The sequence below is a fragment of the Notechis scutatus genome, chromosome 1 (assembly GCF_049901735.1).
Source record: "Notechis scutatus isolate UNSWTSFEM ecotype Mainland chromosome 1, rNotScu1.2, whole genome shotgun sequence".
In the NCBI taxonomy this organism is placed as follows: Eukaryota; Metazoa; Chordata; class Lepidosauria; order Squamata; family Elapidae; genus Notechis; species Notechis scutatus.
Window position 1 is genome coordinate 154827118 of NC_142009.1, and position 21895 is coordinate 154849012.

Here is a 21895-nt window from a genome sequence, read left to right on the forward strand (position 1 = left end):
TTTAATCTTTTTTGCAACAGATTTGCACATCTATTAAATGTACAGATAAGTAACTTGTTTGTTGCATATTCTTATTGTACATCACCAAAAGGCATTCTTCCCTATTAAAAATGCTATTGACTGGAAAGTAACTTTTATTCAATTCTGTCTACATTTAAAGACAAAAATACTTCTATGTTTGGCCATATATTTTATAACAATGTCTAGGCTCTAATCTTTGCCCCCTACGTTATTTAAAACTGTTTCTCATCTTGGCAAGAACAGAAATCAGTGGCTAAATGTCTGAGACTGGAGCTGGAAGAGGTGGGTGGGGAGATACATATTAATTTGCATGCAATTATCTTCATTAAGAGATCCTGGGGAAATCAAAGTCAGTTCTCACCCCATGAGCCCATGTTGGAACTCCTTATCTTTAGAATTCCTATGTACTTTATTGTCTGTGGCCCCAACCCAATATAACAGACCATTGGTTTTTGCAGCCTTTAGTAACAATAAAAATAACACGGTATTTTTTACAGCTTTCTGAATTTTTTAAACATTAATGATTGCCAATGTTTTTTTAATTTAAATTTATTTCTGAAAACTTTGGATGTAATTTATTTCATTTAAATCTAAAGGTCTCCCCCCTATTTCTGATTGAAAGCTCCATCCATAGAAGAGTTTCTATTGCACATGCAAATTTTTGGAAAGTGCCTTCTTAATTGTCATGATATGAGGACAACTGTGTTCGTCTATTGGACAATCACTTACTTTGCTTGTTGTCATGCAATTAATGTGTTTTGAACTTGGTTGTCTTTTTTTTAATACCTTGATATGCTTTCCTCCTTGTTTTTTATGTGTTTTGTTTTAAAGATGACACTGTCTAATTTCAATACCATGCCGTATTATCAGGTAGCTAGCTCCCTCTATATTCTGTAAATATATTTATTTAAACATACATATTTCATGCAAAGTACTTAAAATCTCCTTTACCCATTTCACTGTGCCATCTTCTAGTCCTATGTTATTAGAAATTACACCAACCCACTAACAAACACTTCTATCTTTGTATTGCCGGAAAAATAGATAGGAGAAATAGATAAGGAGAAAAGAGTAAATGCTTGTAAGCAAAAATGAAAACCAGACAAGTGGAATCATTATAAAATACTACTCTGCTGTGACCTGGATCCAATCCACTGTGGATCAGTGCAATGTTAAGACTATATATATAAACATATCACAGGAAAACTATGGTGAATGTTATCACCCAGTGATGAGATCTACCACACAAGAAGAAAGCTATTTCTCACAAAGCTCTGTATGTGTGTGTGTGTGTGTACACACAGAACTTTGTGTGTGTGTGTAATATATATATATATATATGTATGTATGTATGTAGGTAGGTAGATAGGTAGGTAGGTGTGTGTATATGTATGTATATATGTGTGTGTGTGTATATATATATGTATGGTATTCAGCTTTGTTCGGGTATGTTTCCCATGTCATTATAGTTGTGCTTAAAGTTGTAGCGACATTTCGGCAGAATCTCATCTGCCATCATCAGGCTTCTGTATTGTGTTCGTCCGTGAGTCAGACTTTCACAGCCGTTTCTGTTTTAAATTTGCGGCTAGCCTACTGCTGTGCCAGAATGGTTTTTTTCTTCATCCTGATTGGTTGGGAGTCTTGGTCTGTGTTTATTGGTCTTGGAGTTTGCTGTGTTCTGCTTGATTGGTGTTTCTAATATCTTCTGTCTGTTTTGTAGTGGTTGTTTTTTTTTTTTTGTCTTGATTGGCTGGCAACATTGTGTTTCCTGTATTGGAGGCTTTTAGTGCAGCTTGGCTCCGAGTTAATGGAGGGCTATCATTTATTAGGAAGCTAAGTTTCATCTGGGTGCCTGGTTGGGGTGTGTCTCCAAGCCTCCAATATAGGAAACACAATGTTGCCAGCCAATCAAGACAAAAAAACGCACAGACTCACAGAATACACAAGCCTGATGATGGCAGATGAGATTCTGCCGAAACGTCGCTACAACTTTAAGCACAACTATAATGACATGGGAAAATACCCGAACAAAGCTGAATACCATACATATAAATACCCGTGAAAACTTTATATATATATATATAAATATATATAAATATATAAATAAAAACACACACACACACACACACAAATAACTCCTGCATCATAAGAGGACAGTGCTAGCAGAAATAAACATTTGGAGGCTATTAATTTTCATATGAGGTAGCTTCCTTCAATTGTCTATCTGTTGTTTATGCTGCCAGAAGGTACTTCCAACCAAATATTTAGAGGCTTGTATTTTATAGGCATATATGGTTGAAAGGATCATATACTGACCAGGAAAGGCGTTGTGAGAAATAGCTTTCTTTCTTGTTTGTCTGATAATCTCATACCACTGAGTGATAACAGTCACCATAGTTTTCCTGTAGTATGTTTGCCTGAAATAACACAGTATTTCAAATACTTGCTTTATTTCTCTGCTTCCCGGTCAAGATTGAGCTGAATATTTACCAGATAAACAGAAAGACTACATTCTTCCCCCTTTCCTCAAATCTGCCACAAATTCAAGATTCTTTATTTAATAACCTACGAACACTTCCATATATAAATATGTGGATGATTTTAAGTAACATTTAATCTTTATATAACTTTTTTTTTGCAAGAATTACTTGGCACCGCTTTTTTTTTTTACTGTGTTCAAAATTTAATACAATTCCATTTTTTTTGTAATGTTGTACCAATAATTCAAGTTTACAGACTTTTTTTAAAAACATATTACTTATAATAGATAATATCCAGGAAATCCAGTCCCAGATGACATTCTAATGTTGCCTATTTAAAAAAAACAACAACCCTTTATGCCCAATAGCAAAGAAAGAAAAAAATGGCACCAAAAAACCAAGGGTTTGGGGAGTGGGGGGAGAGAACCTAATTACGGTACATGTATTCAAAACCACAAAAAGATTTCCTACTTCCCAGGGTAGGAAAATATACTTCCAAGAGAAAAATGCAAGAAATTTGGATAATTGATAGCAACAGCCAAGCAAATTATTGGCTTTTTAAAGGAGAATATGAAAGTTTTTTCCCCTTAACATTTACTGCCTGATTCATCTGTTTATAGCCATTTATCATGGTAGTTAAGCTTAAAAGTATTCTGGGATAGTATTTTTTTTTTAAAAAAAAGTATGCTAGTAGTTTGACTCAATTTCATTCATGTAAGAAACAATGTTACTAAACAGCAAATAAGGATGAAGGCAGAAGAATAAAAAATAAATCACTACAATCACATGATAGTCTGTTTCTTGAGTCCTTATAACTAATAAAAATATTTGATCCATGATGAGCTTAAGGACAAAAGGTGATAGCATTACAGCAATAAAGCAAAGGAAAAAAAGTAGTTTATTGGAATTATCCAACTGCTTACTGGGAAGGAAACAATGCAGTAAAAGCAGGCTGGTCTTGCCCTTGTTTTGTATGTCAAGAAGTGGTCCAATTAAGAAGTTAAATATAGCCACGTTATCAAGTATCTAACAAAAAGGAGCAGAACAAAACCTAGCCTTTGAGTCTAAGGATAGTAACGGGCTGAATGACTTCAAAGATTGGTAATAAAGGAATGACAACAACAAAGCAGTAATGGGAAAAGCCTCTGAGTTTATCGAACAGTCACACCAAGTTTCTCAAGCACACGCACTCCCTTCTCTTGATATTCTTGTCTGGTCATCCAAAAGTTGTCTTTGTCCTTCATGATGTCTGCAAGAACTGCACCCCCTAGGAATACCATGTGCTTTCGACGAGGTGGATCTTCAATTCGAATCTTAAATTTCTTACAGGAAAAAAAATACACAATATTATTGATACTCAATACGCACATTCTCCTAACAACACAAATATAATGGACCTATTAAGTCCACTATATATTAAGCCATGTAAATAAATAAATAAATGCGTGAATATTCTTTTATTACTATATAAATTACTTGAGGTGCTTTTTCAAAAAAGCACCTTTGGGACCACCATGGCCTAAATGACTGAGAATCTCTACAGAAATTACTTTGGAGATTTTTAAAATCATTTATTCACTCTATTTAGGTGATTTTTAATAAAATTTTCTCTTTAGGGTAAAGGGAACTGTGTAATGTTGTGCAAGCTGACTTCTACTTAGGCAACAGGATTTTCTATTCATTGTTCTATCTGCAACACAAATCTACTCTTGGTGATTCCACCTCCCTACATGGACAGACGTGGGGAATTGAAAGGGCAGAAGATATCTGTTCCTTTGATGGTTGCGGTTTCCCCAGTTATGGACCACAACCAGATCTTATCCCAAAGATTTAATACGTTAAGAACATAGATCAAAATATATCCATTTCTATATCTACATCTACACATATGTTTTGGATAACATGCACACACACATACCCTTCCCTGCACTTCTTCTCAAGAATTATCCTTTAAATAAAATAATCTCTCATGTTATAATTTGTGGGTGCGACAGGTTCCAATTCTCTCAGTAATGGTGAGAAGGCTGGAACTATGCGTGGCTCTAATAAAGAAATGAAAGTAGGTCCCATAAAGCTGAAGTATACTGCCTGGTGGTAAGTAAAATGATAGGTATTTATTAACTGTGTTGATTTTATCCCTAACTTGTGGGCCATGAGGGGTTTGCAATCGGGCCATAGAAACTGCCGGCACGTGTATCCTCACTTGCGCGAGCAGCGGGCGAGTATGTGCACTCCATTTAAGTATGCACAGCGCACACCATCCCCTCTCCTTCCCCCCACCAATCCACAAAACTGGAAATGTTGGGGTACTCTGACCTACAGGATATAGTAACGAAGAGCTTTTTCTAAAATGAAAGATACTTATGTCCTAAAGGCAACATTGATCCAAAGTCCAAAAGGAAAATATTAGTTAATAAACTGAAATGTTATTTTAAGACATATAATTCCATCCTATGAACCATTAAAAGATTCATGAAAATGAATGTCAAATGATGCTATGAAGAGGAAAGAATAAACCTAGTTCTAATAAAGTGGTTACATTTAAAGATCATATTAAATATTATCATTAGTTCATATACTAGGTCTTCAAAACCTAGTATAATCCAAAGTAGTTAACAGTACATAATTATCTGATGTGGAATTTTAATAATCTCTATTCAAAGCTAACTTATTCAAAACTCACAAACTTAATTCAAGCTGTCCGCTATATTAATGACCATCTTGCTCCCTCTAGTGACCACCTTGTGTAATAAAGAATTATTTGACGGGTGAGTACTTACTGAAAGTTTTTCCACATCACCTTTCAGAACTCGCTCCAGATAAAGCTGCTTCAGTTCACGTTCTAGGCGAGATGGTAGGCCAGGGTACATTGTGGAACCTCCAGATAATACAATGTGCTTATAAAATTCAGATCTAGAGACAGAATAGATACCTCACAGTATAAACAATCAAGGTACATCAAACAACTCCAGTACGTCAAGGTATATACAGTATATTTAATTTATTTGATTTCCATAGCAACATCCCCCCTCCATATCAACAAGTTATTCTGAGTGGTATATATCATAAAAACAATTCAAATAAATACGTACAGTTGCCGAGTAAAACTATTGCCATGGACGTTAATGTAGTCACGAACTTGGGGCCCTTAACATTCACGGCATACTGTACATATACAGTAAATTCTCAATTTAATGGAACCCCAGATTTAACAGACAATATGTGCTTTGGCTGCAGGGTTCCTATAGTTGGCCTCAGTTGATGTCTACATTCACTATTCATCTCTGTTGTTTTAACTTGTTAGAGAAACTAATCTGGTTCCAGGATTGGCCTGTATTGTAAGGCTGGGTGTTATTCTGGCTCCTAGTATGTCACACTTATGGTTGACAGATTTATTTTCACAAGGCTACTGCTCAAATATCAGTGCACTGCCTTTTACTCCTAGACCTCCCCCCCCCCACCTTGAAGCACTTCTACCTCACTAGTTAAAACAAGTATTGAGTTTCCATAAAAAGAAAGATACACCCACTAATAAGCATGTAGTTGCTATAATAGCCATATCCACCCCACTTCAATTCAATATCCTCTCTGTAATAGTGATAAATACCACACATATTACCATTTTCTTATAATCCGTGAACATTTTCTTTTTAAAGAATTTCCACATTCAAACAGAGCTACAAATCAGGATATGTCTTTTCTCCCATTAAATGGTTCCTGTGTATATGTGTTTTTAAAAACCTGTGATATAGTGTAAGAATTACCAACTTCCAATTTATACCTGGTATCAATATCAGCAGCTTGGATGGTGTTGAACAGCAGCTCAGCAACACCAACTCCTTCCACATTGATTAAGTGAGGCTGGAACAGGGCCTCAGGTGCCTCAAATCGCTCACCTCCAACTTTAATAATTCTGCCATCTGGGAGCTGTAAAATAGAGACAGTCTGAAATAGCCCCATTATCATTATTTCTCCTGGACTAAACTAGGTCAAAAGCTTGCTGGGGAAATTTCTCTCTTACTACTGTAGCTGTTGGATCATGCTCCCTTTGCTATAAAGTTGATTTTGCCTATGAATGCCATAACTTTTTTTTAAAAGGAAAACATTAAAAAAAATTCAGATTCAGACAGATTATTCTTGATTAGAGACAGCATACTTCCAAATAGCAGGTGCAGGGGAATAATGGTGGTACATGGTACATTTCTAATCCTTTCTGAAACATATCTCATGGATGGTTCATTGAGAAATTTGAAAAACAAAATGCTAGGTTAAGATGGGTCTTGGTCTGACCCAGCAGGACTGTTTCTTACATTCTTATAAAATACAATAAATCCACTCCACAAAATCTTGCAACATAACAAAGGAACTGGAAGATACAACCTCAGAATCACTCTCAATATAATATTTGAGAAATATTGGAGTGCAGGGGAAATACTAGGAGACAGGAGAAGAGCTACTCTTGTTCCCATCTCTAAAAAAGGCAAAAAAAAAAAAAAAGTAGGCCCAGGAAACTACAGACCAGTCAGTTTGTCTGGTCTCAATATCAGAGGAAATCTTAGAAAAGATAATCAAGTGGTGAGTTTGCAAGCTGTTAGGAAGAATTATTAGAAGCCCAGCAAAGGCTTGTTAAAGAAAGTTGTAACAAGTAAATCATACTGCTTTCCTTGACAAAACAATTAGTAGATTGAGGGAATGTTGTGCATATACCATTCTTAGTTTTCAGCAAAGCATTTCACAAAATTGACTATAGCCTCCTTCTTGTTAAAATGGTGCAACCAGATAGACTTGCAGCCAACTTCAACAAATGCATTAAGTATGTGGGCCTTGGTGGTGATATTGTATCAACATGATGAGACACATTTTTATGGCTCAATCCCAACCAGACTGGCTTTTTGTGCGGTTTTAAAAATAAGATGTTTCCTAAAGAATTGTGCTGGGTTGTTTGATAAACCATATTGGTTAGCTGCTACTGTGTATTTATTAATGATTGGTACAGTGAAAAAGATACATTAGATTTCTGGCACACTGTATATTGATGGTTGTATTAATTGCTTTAAACTAACAAATTGATTCACCTGTCTGTCCATCCTGTGGTGTACCTGAAAATTCTGTCCTGAGCCCAGTGCTATCTAATATTTTCATAAATGACTTACAGGAGAGGAGAAAAATTTGCAGATGCCTCAAGGGGTGGGGAAGAAATTGCTAACACTATAGAAAACAGACTCAAGGTTTAAAAAGATCTTAATAGATTGAACAAGAAAAGCAGGTGTGGGTACAAGATAAGTAGCTTAGCAATAATACTTGAAAGGAGGGTGTGCATTCTGACACACCACAAATGAAGCATTAACCAGCAATGTGCTGCATGATGTTGAAACCATAAGAAGTGGTTGTTCTGAATATTTTGTCAAGTTCTGACCATCAAATACACAAAGACACCAAAGAACTGAAAAGGGGCAGAGAGAAACGTGTAAGATGCTAAGGGGTCTGGAAGTTAAATTTCATGGTCAACATTTAAAAAGACTGGGTACGTTTTAGCCTAAAGAAGATAAAGCAAAGGAGTCACGATAGCAAATGGATATCTGAAGGGCTGTCACAAAGAAGAGCGAGTGGATTTATTCTCCATAACTCTAAGGGTATTATTTATTGTGTTTCTAACTAAGATAGTGATGCTGAGCATCTAAGAATGTAAGTGTGGAGTGGGTGGAAGCTTTAGGGAGGTCTAAGTTTGACATAAGGAAGAATTTCCTGACTATGAGAATTATTAAGCATCAGGACATCCTGCCTTCTACAGTTTGGGTGCTCCATTGCTGTAGGTTGGAGATGAGATGATGATTCTTGCCCTGGACATAGGATTGGTCTAGATGACTTGCAATTCCTTTTCAATTCTATAATTCAACTAAACAACTATTGTTATTAAATTATTAAAGATACTAGTTACTAGTAATGATGGACAATTACTGCTTTAGGTAGGTATTTGCTTACCTAAAGCAATAATTACCTTTCATTGCTAGCAACTACCTATAATTTTTCAATAAATAAAAAAAAAAATCATAAAATTTAATTGAGCGTGGTCATAGTTGCCAAACCATAATGTAGCCAATCTGATTAATGTTGAAGGGTAGAAAGGAAAGAAACAACACATTCATATTTTTGTATTTGCTCTCCGTTAAAGCAATCAACATGAAGAACACTTAAATAAGAGTGGGGGAACAAACACTATCTGTATATCATGATACCGATGATCCCAATTACCAGTAGTAACATTCAATTTATAATGTCACTTTGAGGGCAATTCTGGATGGCAAACTTAGTGGCTGAATCATCTCATTCAATTTTAGGACTGGTTTTTCCCCTGCTCCATTTTTGTCTAAACAAATATTCCAAAAATCTCCAATTTTTGTATGATCTTTTGTATCATTTTGTTATTGTGCTTACTCCTAACATACCATTAATGTCTGAACTGTTTTAACAGGGGCTTCAGATGTCTTAAAGTACCATCCATGTAATCCCTTGCCGTATCAACTAGGGTTTATTAGAGGTGAAAAATAACAGGCTGTCTACTTTTGCATTATAATGGAAAACTGCAAATGCAGAGTTACTCACCGTGTAGGATTCAACTAACACAGTAGTTTCCAAGGCCAATTTCTGCTCCTGTTCAATATTGTAACCCACATAGCAGAGCTTTTCTTTAATCATGCGAACAGTCTCAAAATCAGCAGAATGATTGAAGGCATACCCTCGTAGTAAAAGTAGCTAGTATTGAAGTAAAACAGTTAATGGTGGACCTGAAGTAAAGCTTTCAGATTGAGACATTTTATCTTTTATTGCAAAGGCGATAAATTTTATCATTTATAGCAAAAGTGACAAAGATATATTGCATGTTGATTGATAGCTGCTGCTCACATTTTATTTTGAACTCAAAACTATTATTTGAGTTCTCCATCAGACTTTAACAGAAAACATGCAAGCTGATCTGCCAATACTTCAATGTACAGAATATAGTCCTGTTCTTGAAGAATGTTCCTAGACTCTTTCTTGCACATAATGTGCATTTATCACCACATATTTGCTTGACCCAGTTTTAAAACCCAATGATTGGGACCTCACATGTATCTCTATGAATGCTTCTCTCCAGATAACTAACAAACAAACGCCTCCTGCAACAAAAACTGGACCCTCAAGACAATGCAAGGAGACCCTGCTCTAAAAATCTGTATCCAAGGCACAGCATTTACTGATAATAAAAGCACTGTTCTTTGAACAGCTTATCATGGTTAAAACCTCTTAAGAGTGGAACTTTTGGACATAATCTTTCATTTATTTCTTTATTAGGCAAAGGTTCCCCTCGCACATACATGCTAGTCGTTTCTGGCCCTAGCAGTAATTTCTTCAGTACTGCTACACTATTTTGTAAGTCAATTTTTTCATTTTCGTAATTGCCTTAGTATTGTCGTAAATCACTTTAGAGTTGCAAGAGTAGCTTGGAATCCAGCAAGCTTTAGACAAGTAAACATGTTCTGGTATTCTGAATAAATGGTCAGTGCTTGTTCCTTCCTTAGTAATAATGTTACACTCTTGCTAAAAAATATTCCATTGAGTGATTTTCTGGTCTTCCACATTGTAAGCTTGTGATATTTTAAAACTGTAAAACTGGTAATATTTTTTTCCAAATTTAACAACTCCAACTTACTTTGATGAGATATCTTGTAATATCTCTACCCGCAATATCTAGTCTCCTGGTGAGATGAGGAAGAGAAAAGCCTTCATAGACTGGACAGATGTGAGTAACACCATCTCCAGAATCCACAACAACACCAGTTAGCAAACCTGAAGAAAAATAGCAACAACAACAAAAAAATCCTCATAAGGCCATTTCAATTTGATTTCAAACTTGATTCTGGAACCCAAACTGCCTTGGTCTTCCACACTGATCACTTAGGTTTAAAGTGACTCTGGTAATTTTATTAGAATTATTAGTGGTATTTTAGCCGTAAAGGTATATTAGTTACAACATTCTGCTGGGGGGAAAATCATCTGTAATAAAGGAAGACTTTATTTCAGTGGTTCCACTTCTACTATCACAATCAATTCTAAAAAGAGGTACTGTTCAGATATGTTTTTTCATATAGAACACTATAATGTGCAGTTATTGTTTTTCCTAAAAAATTTTGGGATATTATTTTATCTTTCACGCTTCAACATTAACATTTGCAAGATGCCAATAGTACATTAATTGGACTGAGCTATAGTTCTTGTTAGATTCAGGTGAAGTGATGGAAGTGATGAATTAATAATCAGTAATAAAATGGATACAAGGCAGTAAAATCAAATTCAGTCCAGACAAGAAAAATATTCAGTTTAGAGCTGACTAAACTAGAAAGGAAGGTTTTTTTTATAAAAAAAAAAAACAACTAGATTTTTATTTGGTTACATTTGTAAGCATGTAATTGTTCTGAATTTACTGCCTTATTGTTCTGATGTGTTTTCTCACTCTGCTGCACTTTGTTCCTTTTCTGGAACAAAGCACAATGATAAAAAAAAATTCAGATACTTTTTATTCATATCTATCTATCTATCTATCTATCTATCTATCTATCTATCTATCTATCTATCTATCTGCTTACTATTTTACAAAGTATATCTTAAAACAGACCAACAAACATCCATGATAACCAAATACTCATAAAAGCAAAATAAAAGCAGAAACAATAAAAATAGCAACTAAAATAATAATGAAGTAATTAAAAAAAACACAGATGAATTTATACAAGAATGTATTTGGATTTACACTTTAATTTTAAGCTTTAAATGTTATTAGATCAAGCAAAATAACGTCCTCAGACAAAAATATTACCAGAAAGACTGTCTGGTTTAAGGAATTTTTATAATTTGGATTTGGTTCAAATATATTTCTTTATGAAACATTTAATTCAAAGTAAAACTTATTCTTACCTTGTGCATACAGAGTAAGAACTGCTTGAATGGCTACGTAAACCCCAGAAAACTGGTATGTTTCAAACATCACCTGAAAAGATAAAAAATGCCTTTTTGTTTGCAAAACTGAAAATTACATAGCTGTATGAAATATGGAAGATCATTACAAGTATTTCCTGAACAATATGGAATATAAATTGCTGTAGAAACTCTCTTTTCCTAAAAGCAACATAAGAAAAAGCATAATGCTTATGTCTGAGAAGCACAATATGAATAAATACCTAGTTTCACAGGAAGTGAATTTATTACTCAAACAGAAAAGTGAAAACTTCCTTAGTTTCTGCCATTCTCTTCCTCTTTTACTTTTTAGTGTGCCAAAAACTACTATTGAATATATAATCTAAACATTTATTTGTCCCACATTAAACCTATTACAATGTTGTTTGTTTTACTGTCCATTACCAATGGACCATTACCATTACCAATACCATTACCAATATTTAAAAGACAATATAAAAACACATCAGATATAAAACAGCAATATAAATTAACAACATAATAAAATTATACAAAAAAATCCTCAAGCAATAATAGCATAAGGGAAGCACCCAATAGTTTTTACAAATCATGGCTATCGTTAAAAAATTAGCAACCTTGTTGGCTATTTAGTCATAACTGAGCCCAAAATTTCTGTTGCTAAGCAAGACAGTTGTTTTGCCCTATTTTACAACTTTTCTTGCCAGTTATTAAGTGAATCATTACAATTGTTAACTTAGTACATGGTAAAGTGAATCTGACTTCCCCATTGACTTTGTTTGTCAGAAGGTCGCAAAAGGACCCCAGAACCCTGCAACTATCATAAATACTTGCCAGTTGCCAAGTGTCCAAATTTTGAGCATGTGACCACAGGGATGCTGCAACTGTCATAAGTGTGAAAACCGGTCATAAGCCACTCATTTCAATGCTGTTGTAACTTTGAATGGCCAGTAAACAAATGGCTGTAAGTCAAGGACTACCTGTAGGTGAAATTTGATCACCTAGGAGTGTGTTGGCGAACCTTTTCGGCACAGAGCGTGTGCACATGGGGTAGCGCCGAAAACTAGAAGGGCCTGCTGCTCTTCCGTTTTCCGGCGCTCCCACACGCACAAATGCGTGCGCCGGAACCCGAAAGAGCAATGGGCGATGGCTGGAGTGCCCGAGAGATGGCTCTGTGTGCCACTTCCGGCATGCATGCCATAAGTTCGCCATCACGGACCTAAGAAAAAACCAAGGAGGAGCTATTAAGATTTTTAGCAATTGTTATTATGAATTTAGTCCTCTGTTTATTGTCTAGAAAGAAGTCCAGCAATATGCATGAAACAGATTCAACTTCTATATCAGGACATACAGAAGTGCATTTTTCATATAGTGTATTAATACAATTGGTCCTTATGGGTAATTCAATGTTTTGGGGCAATATGAAGAATCTCTTATGTGAAGTGTGAGAAATGTTATAAAATATCAGGGAATGGAACAGGGGAGGAGGTTGCAAAGTCATAATGGAGATAGGCGATTGTATCAGTTTCAAGATACAGGATTCTCTGCTGAAAGGCAACCATGGTTTTATTAAGATCAAGACCATCACAAAAAAATTGGGGCGGAGAGGGGAAGAAGCCACAATAAGCCAGACCAAGATTCATTTGTCTTCTTAAGGAAGATTGAAATCTATCTAGTAAGATGAGGCAGATCAAAGCTATGACCCAATGAATTTACTTCAACCAGGATCTGATTGACAGGCACCCAGCCAGGCTCCTATGGATATATACCCCAATTCCAGCCAGATAAAGGAGTTCAGAGTAGAATAAGGGTCTTTTAAACTGTGGTTTGGACAGCTTCTAACCTAGAAACATACTGTATATACATAACTATGTGTCATACAGGATATGTCCGGAAGTATAGCTTTGATTAATTTAATGGCTGCTTGTAGTATACTTGTTTTCGTAGTGAGATGCATATTTAATAGGTTCAATGGATATTGGTGAAGAAGGGGGTTTATAAAGGGGTTTATGACTCTGGACAGCTTACAAAGTTAAAACAATAAAAATAACCAAACAATAACTCCATTGAAAACAGTAAAAGACAATTCAAAAGCATATAAAACACATCATAAATATTCACAGAATTCACAGCTAAGATAATCACTCCTAGTGGAACCAATGTGTGGGCTCCATCACACTCCGAAAACTTAGTTCTAAAAAGGCTTGATTTAAATCAACTTGAATAATTTTTAAAGACCAACTGTCATCTCTGTCTCACAGTAGCTCCTCCTCTGACTGGCTGTTGACCCACCAACAGTCCCAATATTGCAGAATATACAGCCTCATGCTATATAACTAAGCTCCATTTCATGCTGAATAAACTAAATCATTAATGTATGTTAAATAGAAAACTTTCTTTAGATAGATTTTTTACTCCAAAAGCATTTTATTAAAATAAATTTGATTTAAAAAAATCTGATTTAAATAAAAAAAATCCATTTTTTAATTTTTTTTAAAAAAACATCAATTTTTATCCACCCCGCATGCAGCATTCAACCTGTACACTCAACCTTGAAATCTTGTTCCTGACCATTAACCAGGAGTGGGATTCTCCCAGTTTGGGCAAACCCCTTGTTCCGACAATCAGCTGGCTCCAAACTGGTTCGCTCCAACGAGCATGCGAGCCCCACCTCTTTCTCCTGCTCTGTCCTGTGCTTTATGTCTTTTTGTTAGAGCACAGCTGATTCACGCAGCAGAGCGGTTTGCCACGCCTCAGCTGTTTTCTTCAGCTGCAGTTGAAGGTAAGTATTAGCTTTTTAAAACACAAAGCATGCACGCGAAGTACGCATTTGGCATGCATGCAAAGCATGCGATCACTTAACTGGTTGTTATACAGGTTGAATCATACCTCTGCCATTAACTAACTCTGGAAAGGGTACAAGCTAACAATTGCAGAAGAAAGAAGTTAAAAATTCATTTTGTTCTGCTAATGAAATTGTTTTATCAGGATAATAATTTTATTTGTTCTGGTTATAAAGATCTTTCAGAAGTTCTCCTCTCTTCAACTTTAACTAAGGACTAAGTTGCATTAACAGAGGGATACAATCAAGATCAAGTGAGGTACTAATACCACTCTATAAAGCCTTAGTAAGATCATATCTAGAATATTGCATCCAATTTTGGTCACCACATTATAAAAAAGATGTTGAATCAGCCTCATGCTATATAACTAATCTCTACATTCTAGAACAGTGGTCCCCAACCTTTTTGTGCCAGGGACCAGTTTCACTCAGAAACACTTTTTCAAGGACCGGGGGTGTCGAGTTTGGTGGTTTGCTTGCAGACGTTTCATTATCTGACTAGGTGACATCTGATGTTGTTACCTAGTCGGGTAATAAAACGTCTGCCAGCAAACCACCAAGTTCAGGGAACACCAATGCCTCCTCATTGCAACCCTGAGCGACAGATAGTCCCTGCAGGACGGCTGAGAAGCCTCGCCTCTCGGCCCTGCCTTCCTCAGCCCCATCCCTCAGGTGTCTCCCTCCCTCCCTCAGCCTCATCCCTCAGGTGTCTGCCTCGTTCCTCTCTCAGTCGCTCTCTCACTCCTCCACCAGCCCAGGAAGAAACTGCTTCAAAGAAGCCGGCAGGGTGGCTTTTCCTGTCAGCGCAGCTTCCCCAAAGCGCCCGTTCACCCCCACCCCGCCGCCCACGGTTCAATCCTCCGTTCTGCCTGCCTGCCTTCGTTTCTGGTGGTTTCGAGCACAGCTTCTCGGAAGCGCCCGTTCACCCCCGCCCCGCCCCACCCCGCCCGCGCGCCCACGGTTCAATCCAGTGCTCCGTTCTGCCTGCCTGCCTTCGTTTCTGGTGGTTTTGATCCTCCGAGCGCCCCCTCACCCGCCGCCCGCCCCAGTGCCGCCCTGCCTGCCGTTCAATCCAGTGTGATCCTCCCGCGCTGCCGTTCAGTGCTCCGTTCTGCCTGCCTGCCTTCGTTTCTGGTGGTTTCAGATCCTCCGGCGCCCGTTCACCCGCCCCGCCCGCCGCCACAGTTCAATCCAGTGCTCCGTTCTGCCTGCCTGCCTTGGTTTCTGGTAGTTTCGAGCAGCTTCGCTGAGAAAAAGAGGCGAATAGTTATTATTCTCAGCCGAAGCTTCTCCGAAACTACCAGAAACGAAGGCAGGCAGGCAGGCAGAACGGAGCACTGGATTGAACCTGGATTGATTGGCGGCGGGTGGGGGTGAAACGGGCGCTCGGAGGAGCTGCGCCGACAGGAAAAGCCACCCCCGGCTTCTTTGAAGCGGTTTCTTCCTGGGCTGGTGGAGGAGCGAGAGAGCGACTGAGAGAGGAATGAGGCGGGAGGAAGCCAAGCCACTGAGCCAGAGAGCAGGACAGGCTTCGTTGCTTCCTCCCTCCCCTTCTCTCATTTGTGTCCTTGATCCCCGATCCCAGCAGCATTCACCGAAGGCGAAGAAAGCCGCCATTTTTTTTATTTTTTTTCCTTTGCGGCCCGGTACAGAGTGCTCCACAGACCGGGACCGGTCCGCGGCCCGGTGGTTGGGGACCCCTGTTCTAGAAAGAATGTAGAGAAGAGCAACCAAGATGATAAGGGGACTGGAGACCAAAACATATGATGAAAGGTTGCAGGAACTGGGCCTGGCTAGTCAAGTGAAGAAAAGGACCAGGGGATACATGATATCAGTGTTCCAATATTTGAGGGGCTGCCACAGAGAGGAGGGGGTCAAGCTATTTTCTAAAGTACCTGAAGGCCGGACAAGGAATAACGGATGAAAACTAAACAAGGAGAGATTCAACCTGGAAATAAGGAGAAATTTTCAGGCAGTGAGAGCGATCAACCAATGGAACAGCTTGCCTTTAAAAGTTTTGAGAACTCCATCACTGGAAGCTTTCAAGAAGAGACTGGCTTTCATCTGTCAGAAATGGTGCGGCATAGTCACATGACATATCACAACTTCTTTCCCCTTTGCTAAACTATGGGTGTGGCCAGCGTGTGATGCATCAGGCTCGCGGGCCATGAGTTTTGACAGCCCTGGTCCTCTGCTTGGTCAGGGAGTTGGAGAAGATGACCTACAAGGTCCCTTCCAACTCTGTTAATCGGTTAAAATCACTAAAATCCATTTCCCTCTGAGCTTCAAATTCAGGAACTATTATTAATGTGTAATTCTTTCTCCTAGAGTTGATAAATCTCAGCATGACTATTTTCTGAAACTCTGTAAAATGAGTAATTAAAGTCAAATTGTACTGTTTTCCAGCACACTCCTTAGTCTTCAACCAATACATGGAAACCAGAATCAATAGAGATAACAAAAATTACTGCAAATTTAATATGTTTAATTTACTACCCATAATATATTACCATATGCCATTTAATTGTGAAACCAAAATATATTGTTCTTAAAACACAGTATTGAGATGTGATCCTGAAGAGATAGACAGACAGACAGACAGACAGACAGACAGACAGACAGACAGACACACACTCAACGTAAGTAAAAATGTGTCATTGCCATAAGCTAGACCCTCCAACAAGTAACTTTTCTACATTCACTACATTAACAAAAATGATTACATTTCACCTGTGTAATAGAAATTTAGCACTGAGAGGACATTTCATTTGTTGATAGGATCTTCTCCTCTAAGTAAGAATTAGTAAGATCTCAGGCCAAATTCTCAACTGAGCCAGAACATTCAACTTCCAGTTTTTGAGTAGAACATCAGATCACAAAGTATTGTTCTATTTGGAAGTAAGCCTATTAAATTTGATGTGCTTTTCTTTCAAGTTCTTTTTTTTTTTTACAAGGAAGTTTATCATGTGATTTCTATGTCAACCTTTACTCAGTCCTTACCCCTTTCTCAATTTGTTTACCATACAAAGTAGTATTATAAGCACTCAGGATTTCAAAGCTCTAATTCTATGAATTGGATTATGTCTCTGATTATTAGAATGTCCACTTACATGTTTTAACAGAATTATTAAAAATATTTGCAAGTATGTAAGATGATTTTATTTTAGAAAAAAGTACAGGTGGTCCTTGAATTACTAATGTAATGGAGCCTGCCAACTACATTCGTAACCCGAGGATTCATAGGAGTGAATGGCGTAACTTGACCGCGATAACTCTCTCTTTTGCCCACGCATTCGCTAATCGAATGTGTGGGTTGTTAAGTACATGAGGTATCCCTCAGGGTGGGAAAGGCCATTGGGGGCTTACCTGCATCAGAACACCCAAGGTCTCCCCTGACCCACAGATACCTCATGCAGTTGCTTCCCCTCCCTCATCCTGCCATGCCACTTACCTTTCAAGTAGCTAGCAAGCTGCCTCCTTCTCCAGAGTCTCTGTTTCTTTGCCTGCCCCGGCCAGAGCAAAGGAGAGCAGGACAAGCATGTCCTGCTGGCTTCTCTTACTCACCGAGGCTGCCTGCCACTTCTGGAGACTGCAAACTTCATCTGTGTGCAGATAGATAGATAGATAGATAGATACCGTGTTTCTCACATAATAAGGCCGGGCCTTATTTTTTGAGCTTGAAAAACGGCTAGGCCGTCTTTCGGGGTAACTTAATTCCCCCTTTCATCCTCATCTAGAGCCCCCACGGGCAGCCTCGCCACCAGCTGCTCCTAAGGGGCGATCATGGCGGCAGCGCAGAGAGCTCCCTACTCCCACCAAACACCTTTGCTGCAGACCCAAGACCTTTGGCACCTGCCTCTGTTGCTTTCCTTCTGCCCATTCCACTGCCGTTTGGAGTGCCGTTGGAGCTGCTGCCGCGCGTTTGGAGCTGCCTCTGCCGTTTGGAGCTGCTTCTGCCGTTTGAGCCGCCGCCGCCGTTTGAAGCTGCCGCCTTCTGCTTTGGAGCACTACCGCTGTTTGAAGCACCACCGCCACTCCAAACACGGAAGCGCAGCTCCAAACGTGACGGCGGCACTCCAACGGCGGCGGCGGCTCCAAACGGCAGAGGCAGCTCCAAACTTACGGAAGCGGAGCCACCGCCGCCATTTGAGCTGCCGCTGTTTGGAGTACCATTGAGCTGCCTCTGCCGTTTGGAGCTGCTCTGCCGTTTGGAGCTGCTGCCGCCGCTTGGAGCCACCGCCGCCGCTTGAAGCTGCCGGCTTCGCTGCTTGGAGCACTACGCTGTTTGGAGCACCACCGCCACCCAAACACGGGCGGCAGCTCCAAACACGGCAGCAGCAGCTCCAAACGTGGACGGCGGCATTCTCCAAACGGCGCCGGCGGCTCCAAACGGCAGAGGCAGCTCAAACACGGAAGCGAGTTCGCCGCTGCTTGGAGCCGCCGCGTTGAGCTGCCACTTCCGCTTGAGCTGCCGCCGTGTTTGGAGTGGCGGTGGTGCTCCAAACAGCGGTAGTGCTCCAAACAGCGGAAGCGGCAGCTCCAAACGGCAGAGGCAGCTCCAAACGGCAGAGGCAGCTCCAATGGTACTCCAAACAGCGGCGGCAGCTCCAATGGCGGCGGTGGCTCCGCTTCCGTGTTTGAGCTGCCTCTGCTGTTTGGAGCCGCGGCGCTGCTTGGAGTGCCGCTGTCACGCTTTGGAGCTGCTGCTTCCGTGTTTGAGCTGCCGCCGTGTTTGGAGTGGCGGTGGTGCTCCAAACAGCGGTGTGCTCAAACGCCGAAGCTGCAGCTTCAAACGGCGGCGGCGCGGCTCCAAACGGCGGCAGCAGCTCCAAACGGCAGAGGCAGCTCCAAACGGCGGGCGGCGGGCTCCAAATGGCAGAGGCGGCTCCAAATGGCGGCGGCGGCTCCAAACGGCAGAGGCAGCTCCAAACGGCGGCAGCAGCTCCAAGGGCACTCCAAATGGCGGTGGTAGTGGTAGCCAACAGCACTCCAAATGGCAAGTCCCCCACCCTTCCTTTATTTTGCATGTTTTAAACTAGGCCTAAATTTGGGGGAGGGGTTAATTTGATTTTATGCCTAGAAAACATGCTGGGTCTTCCTATTGGTGGAGGCTGTATTGTTGGAGAAACACGGCAGATAGATAGATAGATAGATAGATAGATAGATAGATAGATAGATAGATAGATAGATAGATAGATAGATAGATATAGACAGACAGACAGACACACACTCAACGTAAGTAAAAATGTGTCATTGCCATAAGCTAGACCCTCCAACAAGTAATTTTTCTACATTCACTGCATTAACAAAAATGATTACATTTCACCTGTGTAATAGAAATTTAGCACTGAGAGGACATTTCATTTGTTGATAGGATCTTCTCCTCTAAGTAAGAATTAGTAAGATCTCAGGCTAAATTCTCAACTGAGCCAGAACATTCAACTTCCAGTTTTTGAGTAGAACATCAGATCACAAAGTAGTGTTCTATTTGGAAGTAAGCCTATTAAATTTGATGTGCTTTTCTTTCAAGTTCTTTTTTTTTTTACAAGGAAGTTTATTATGTGATTTCTATGTCAACCTTTACTCAGTTCTTACCCCTTTCTCAATTTGTTTACCATACAAAGTAGTATTATAAGCACTCAGGATTTCAAAGCTCTAATTCTATGAATTGGATTATGTCTCTGATTATTAGAATGTCCACTTACATGTTTTAACAGAATTATTAAAAATATTTGCAAGTATGTAAGATGATTTTATTTTAGAAAAAAGTACAGGTGGTCCTTGAATTACTAATGTAATGGAGCCTGCCAACTACATTCGTAACCCGAGGATTCATAGGAGTGAATGGCGTAACTTGACCGCGATAACTCTCTCTTTTTGCCCACGCATTCGCTAATCGAATGTGTGGGTTGTTAAGTACATGAGGTATCTCAGGGTGGGAAAGGCCATTGGGGGCTTACCTGCATCAGAACACCCAAGGTCTCCCCTGACCCACAGATACCTCATGCAGTTGCTTCCCCCTCCCTCATCCTGCCATGCCACTTATCTTTCAAGTATCTAGCAAGCTGCCTCCTCTCCAGAGTCTCTGTTTCTTTGCCTGCCCTCCGGCCAGAGCAAAAGGAGAGCAGGACAAGCATGTCCTGCTGGCTTCTCTTACTCACCGAGGCTGCCTGCCACTTCTGGAGACTGCAAACTTCATCTGTGTGCAAATGGGGCACTTGGAAATGGAATGATTTGCTTCGTTTCCAAGCACCCCACAGGTGCTCAAATAATTTTCACCCAGAGACCTGATGGAAACCGGAAATTTCTGAGGGCCATGGTAACGTGCGACTTCAGGCACCCATCCACTTTTGCAGAGAATGGGTGCCGGAAGTCCCACAAGATCAGGGCATCCAGAAGCTTCCAGTCTTCAGGGAGAAAGTGTTTACACGCCAATGACAGGCTTGAAGCAAAGCAAGTTCACTGCCCCAAAGCCTCACTTCGGCATGCAAATGCTTTTTCGCGCCGAGCCTGGAAGCCTTTGGAGGAGACTCACCGAGGCTGCCCACCGCTCCAGAAGTGGCAGGCAGCCTCGGTGAGTGAGAAAAACCGAGCAGGGCACGTTCATCCTGCTCTCCCTCTACTCTTGCTGGGTGCAGGCAAAGATACAGAGAGGATGGAGGGGAAACAGCTTGCTAGATCTTCAAAAGGTAAGTCTCCACGGGGGGGGGGGGGAGGAGAGGGAATAGGCAGGACGAATGTTGCAGTGATTCTGTGGTCATTCACGACTTCGTAGGTACTCCAACATTTGTAACTTCGGGACTGGGTTGTAAGTACTGTGGGGGGTTGCTATGTCATAACTTTGAACGGTTGCTAAATGAACTGTCATAACTCGGGGATTACCTGTATGCATAACTTCACTGAAAAAGCATTCTACGGAACTTTACTTCTACAGTACTGCTTTTTAAATAATCTCTGAATATAGATCTAATCTGATCTTGGATAAAAAGTCAACTTGGCTCTTCTTCATGAAACTAAATAAAAGTTATCCTGAAGAATCAAGTAAGGTCAGAAAAGCTGCTTTCTATTAAGAAAAACTAATTCTAAATTGGATAGCAAGACTTTTTTTTAAAAAAGGCACCTACCTCCACAATTTTCTCTCTGTTCTTCGTTGGATTCATAGGAGGTTCTGTCAGAAGAATTTTACAGTTTTTTGTATCGATGTTGAGTTTTTCTGGTCCAAAGGTGTAGTCCCAAAGATGTTTCATATCATCCCAGTTTCGGACAATGCCATTCTCCATGGGGTAATTAACTTCCAGCATTGATCTCAGTTCACTTGCTTCATCCCCAACCATAAGATCCTACAAGTTGCAAATGGATACTAATTACTTTCTATAAACTTTTATTGAACATATATATTTTAAAAAGAATGCCCCCCAAAGAAATGGCTTTTCTAGTTATCCTTTATAACATTTGAGGGGGAGAAATTGATTTATATACTCAACTGAAGAACATAAAAAGGCATTAATAAAGGGGAAAAATACAACTAACACTCTTTCAATAGTTATGTCCATATACATTTCATGGATTTGATTCATGTTCA

At 39.6% G+C, this 21895-nt stretch overlaps 1 protein-coding gene across 1 annotated transcript in view; it reads right to left on the reverse strand.

Moving 5' to 3' along the window:
* Positions 1 to 2842: 2842 nt before the first annotated feature.
* Positions 2843 to 21895, reverse strand: part of ACTR2 (actin related protein 2) — a 30891-nt gene continuing 11838 nt past the window's right edge. The window contains exons 3-9 of the mRNA XM_026668455.2: positions 21438 to 21653; positions 11454 to 11526; positions 10192 to 10328; positions 9105 to 9254; positions 6283 to 6428; positions 5282 to 5414; positions 2843 to 3823 (exon numbers count right to left, since the gene is read on the reverse strand). Of these exons, the coding sequence (XP_026524240.1) occupies positions 3653 to 3823; positions 5282 to 5414; positions 6283 to 6428; positions 9105 to 9254; positions 10192 to 10328; positions 11454 to 11526; positions 21438 to 21653 (1026 nt within the window). The 3' untranslated portion in view covers positions 2843 to 3652. The remainder of the gene's footprint in view (positions 3824 to 5281; positions 5415 to 6282; positions 6429 to 9104; positions 9255 to 10191; positions 10329 to 11453; positions 11527 to 21437; positions 21654 to 21895) is intronic.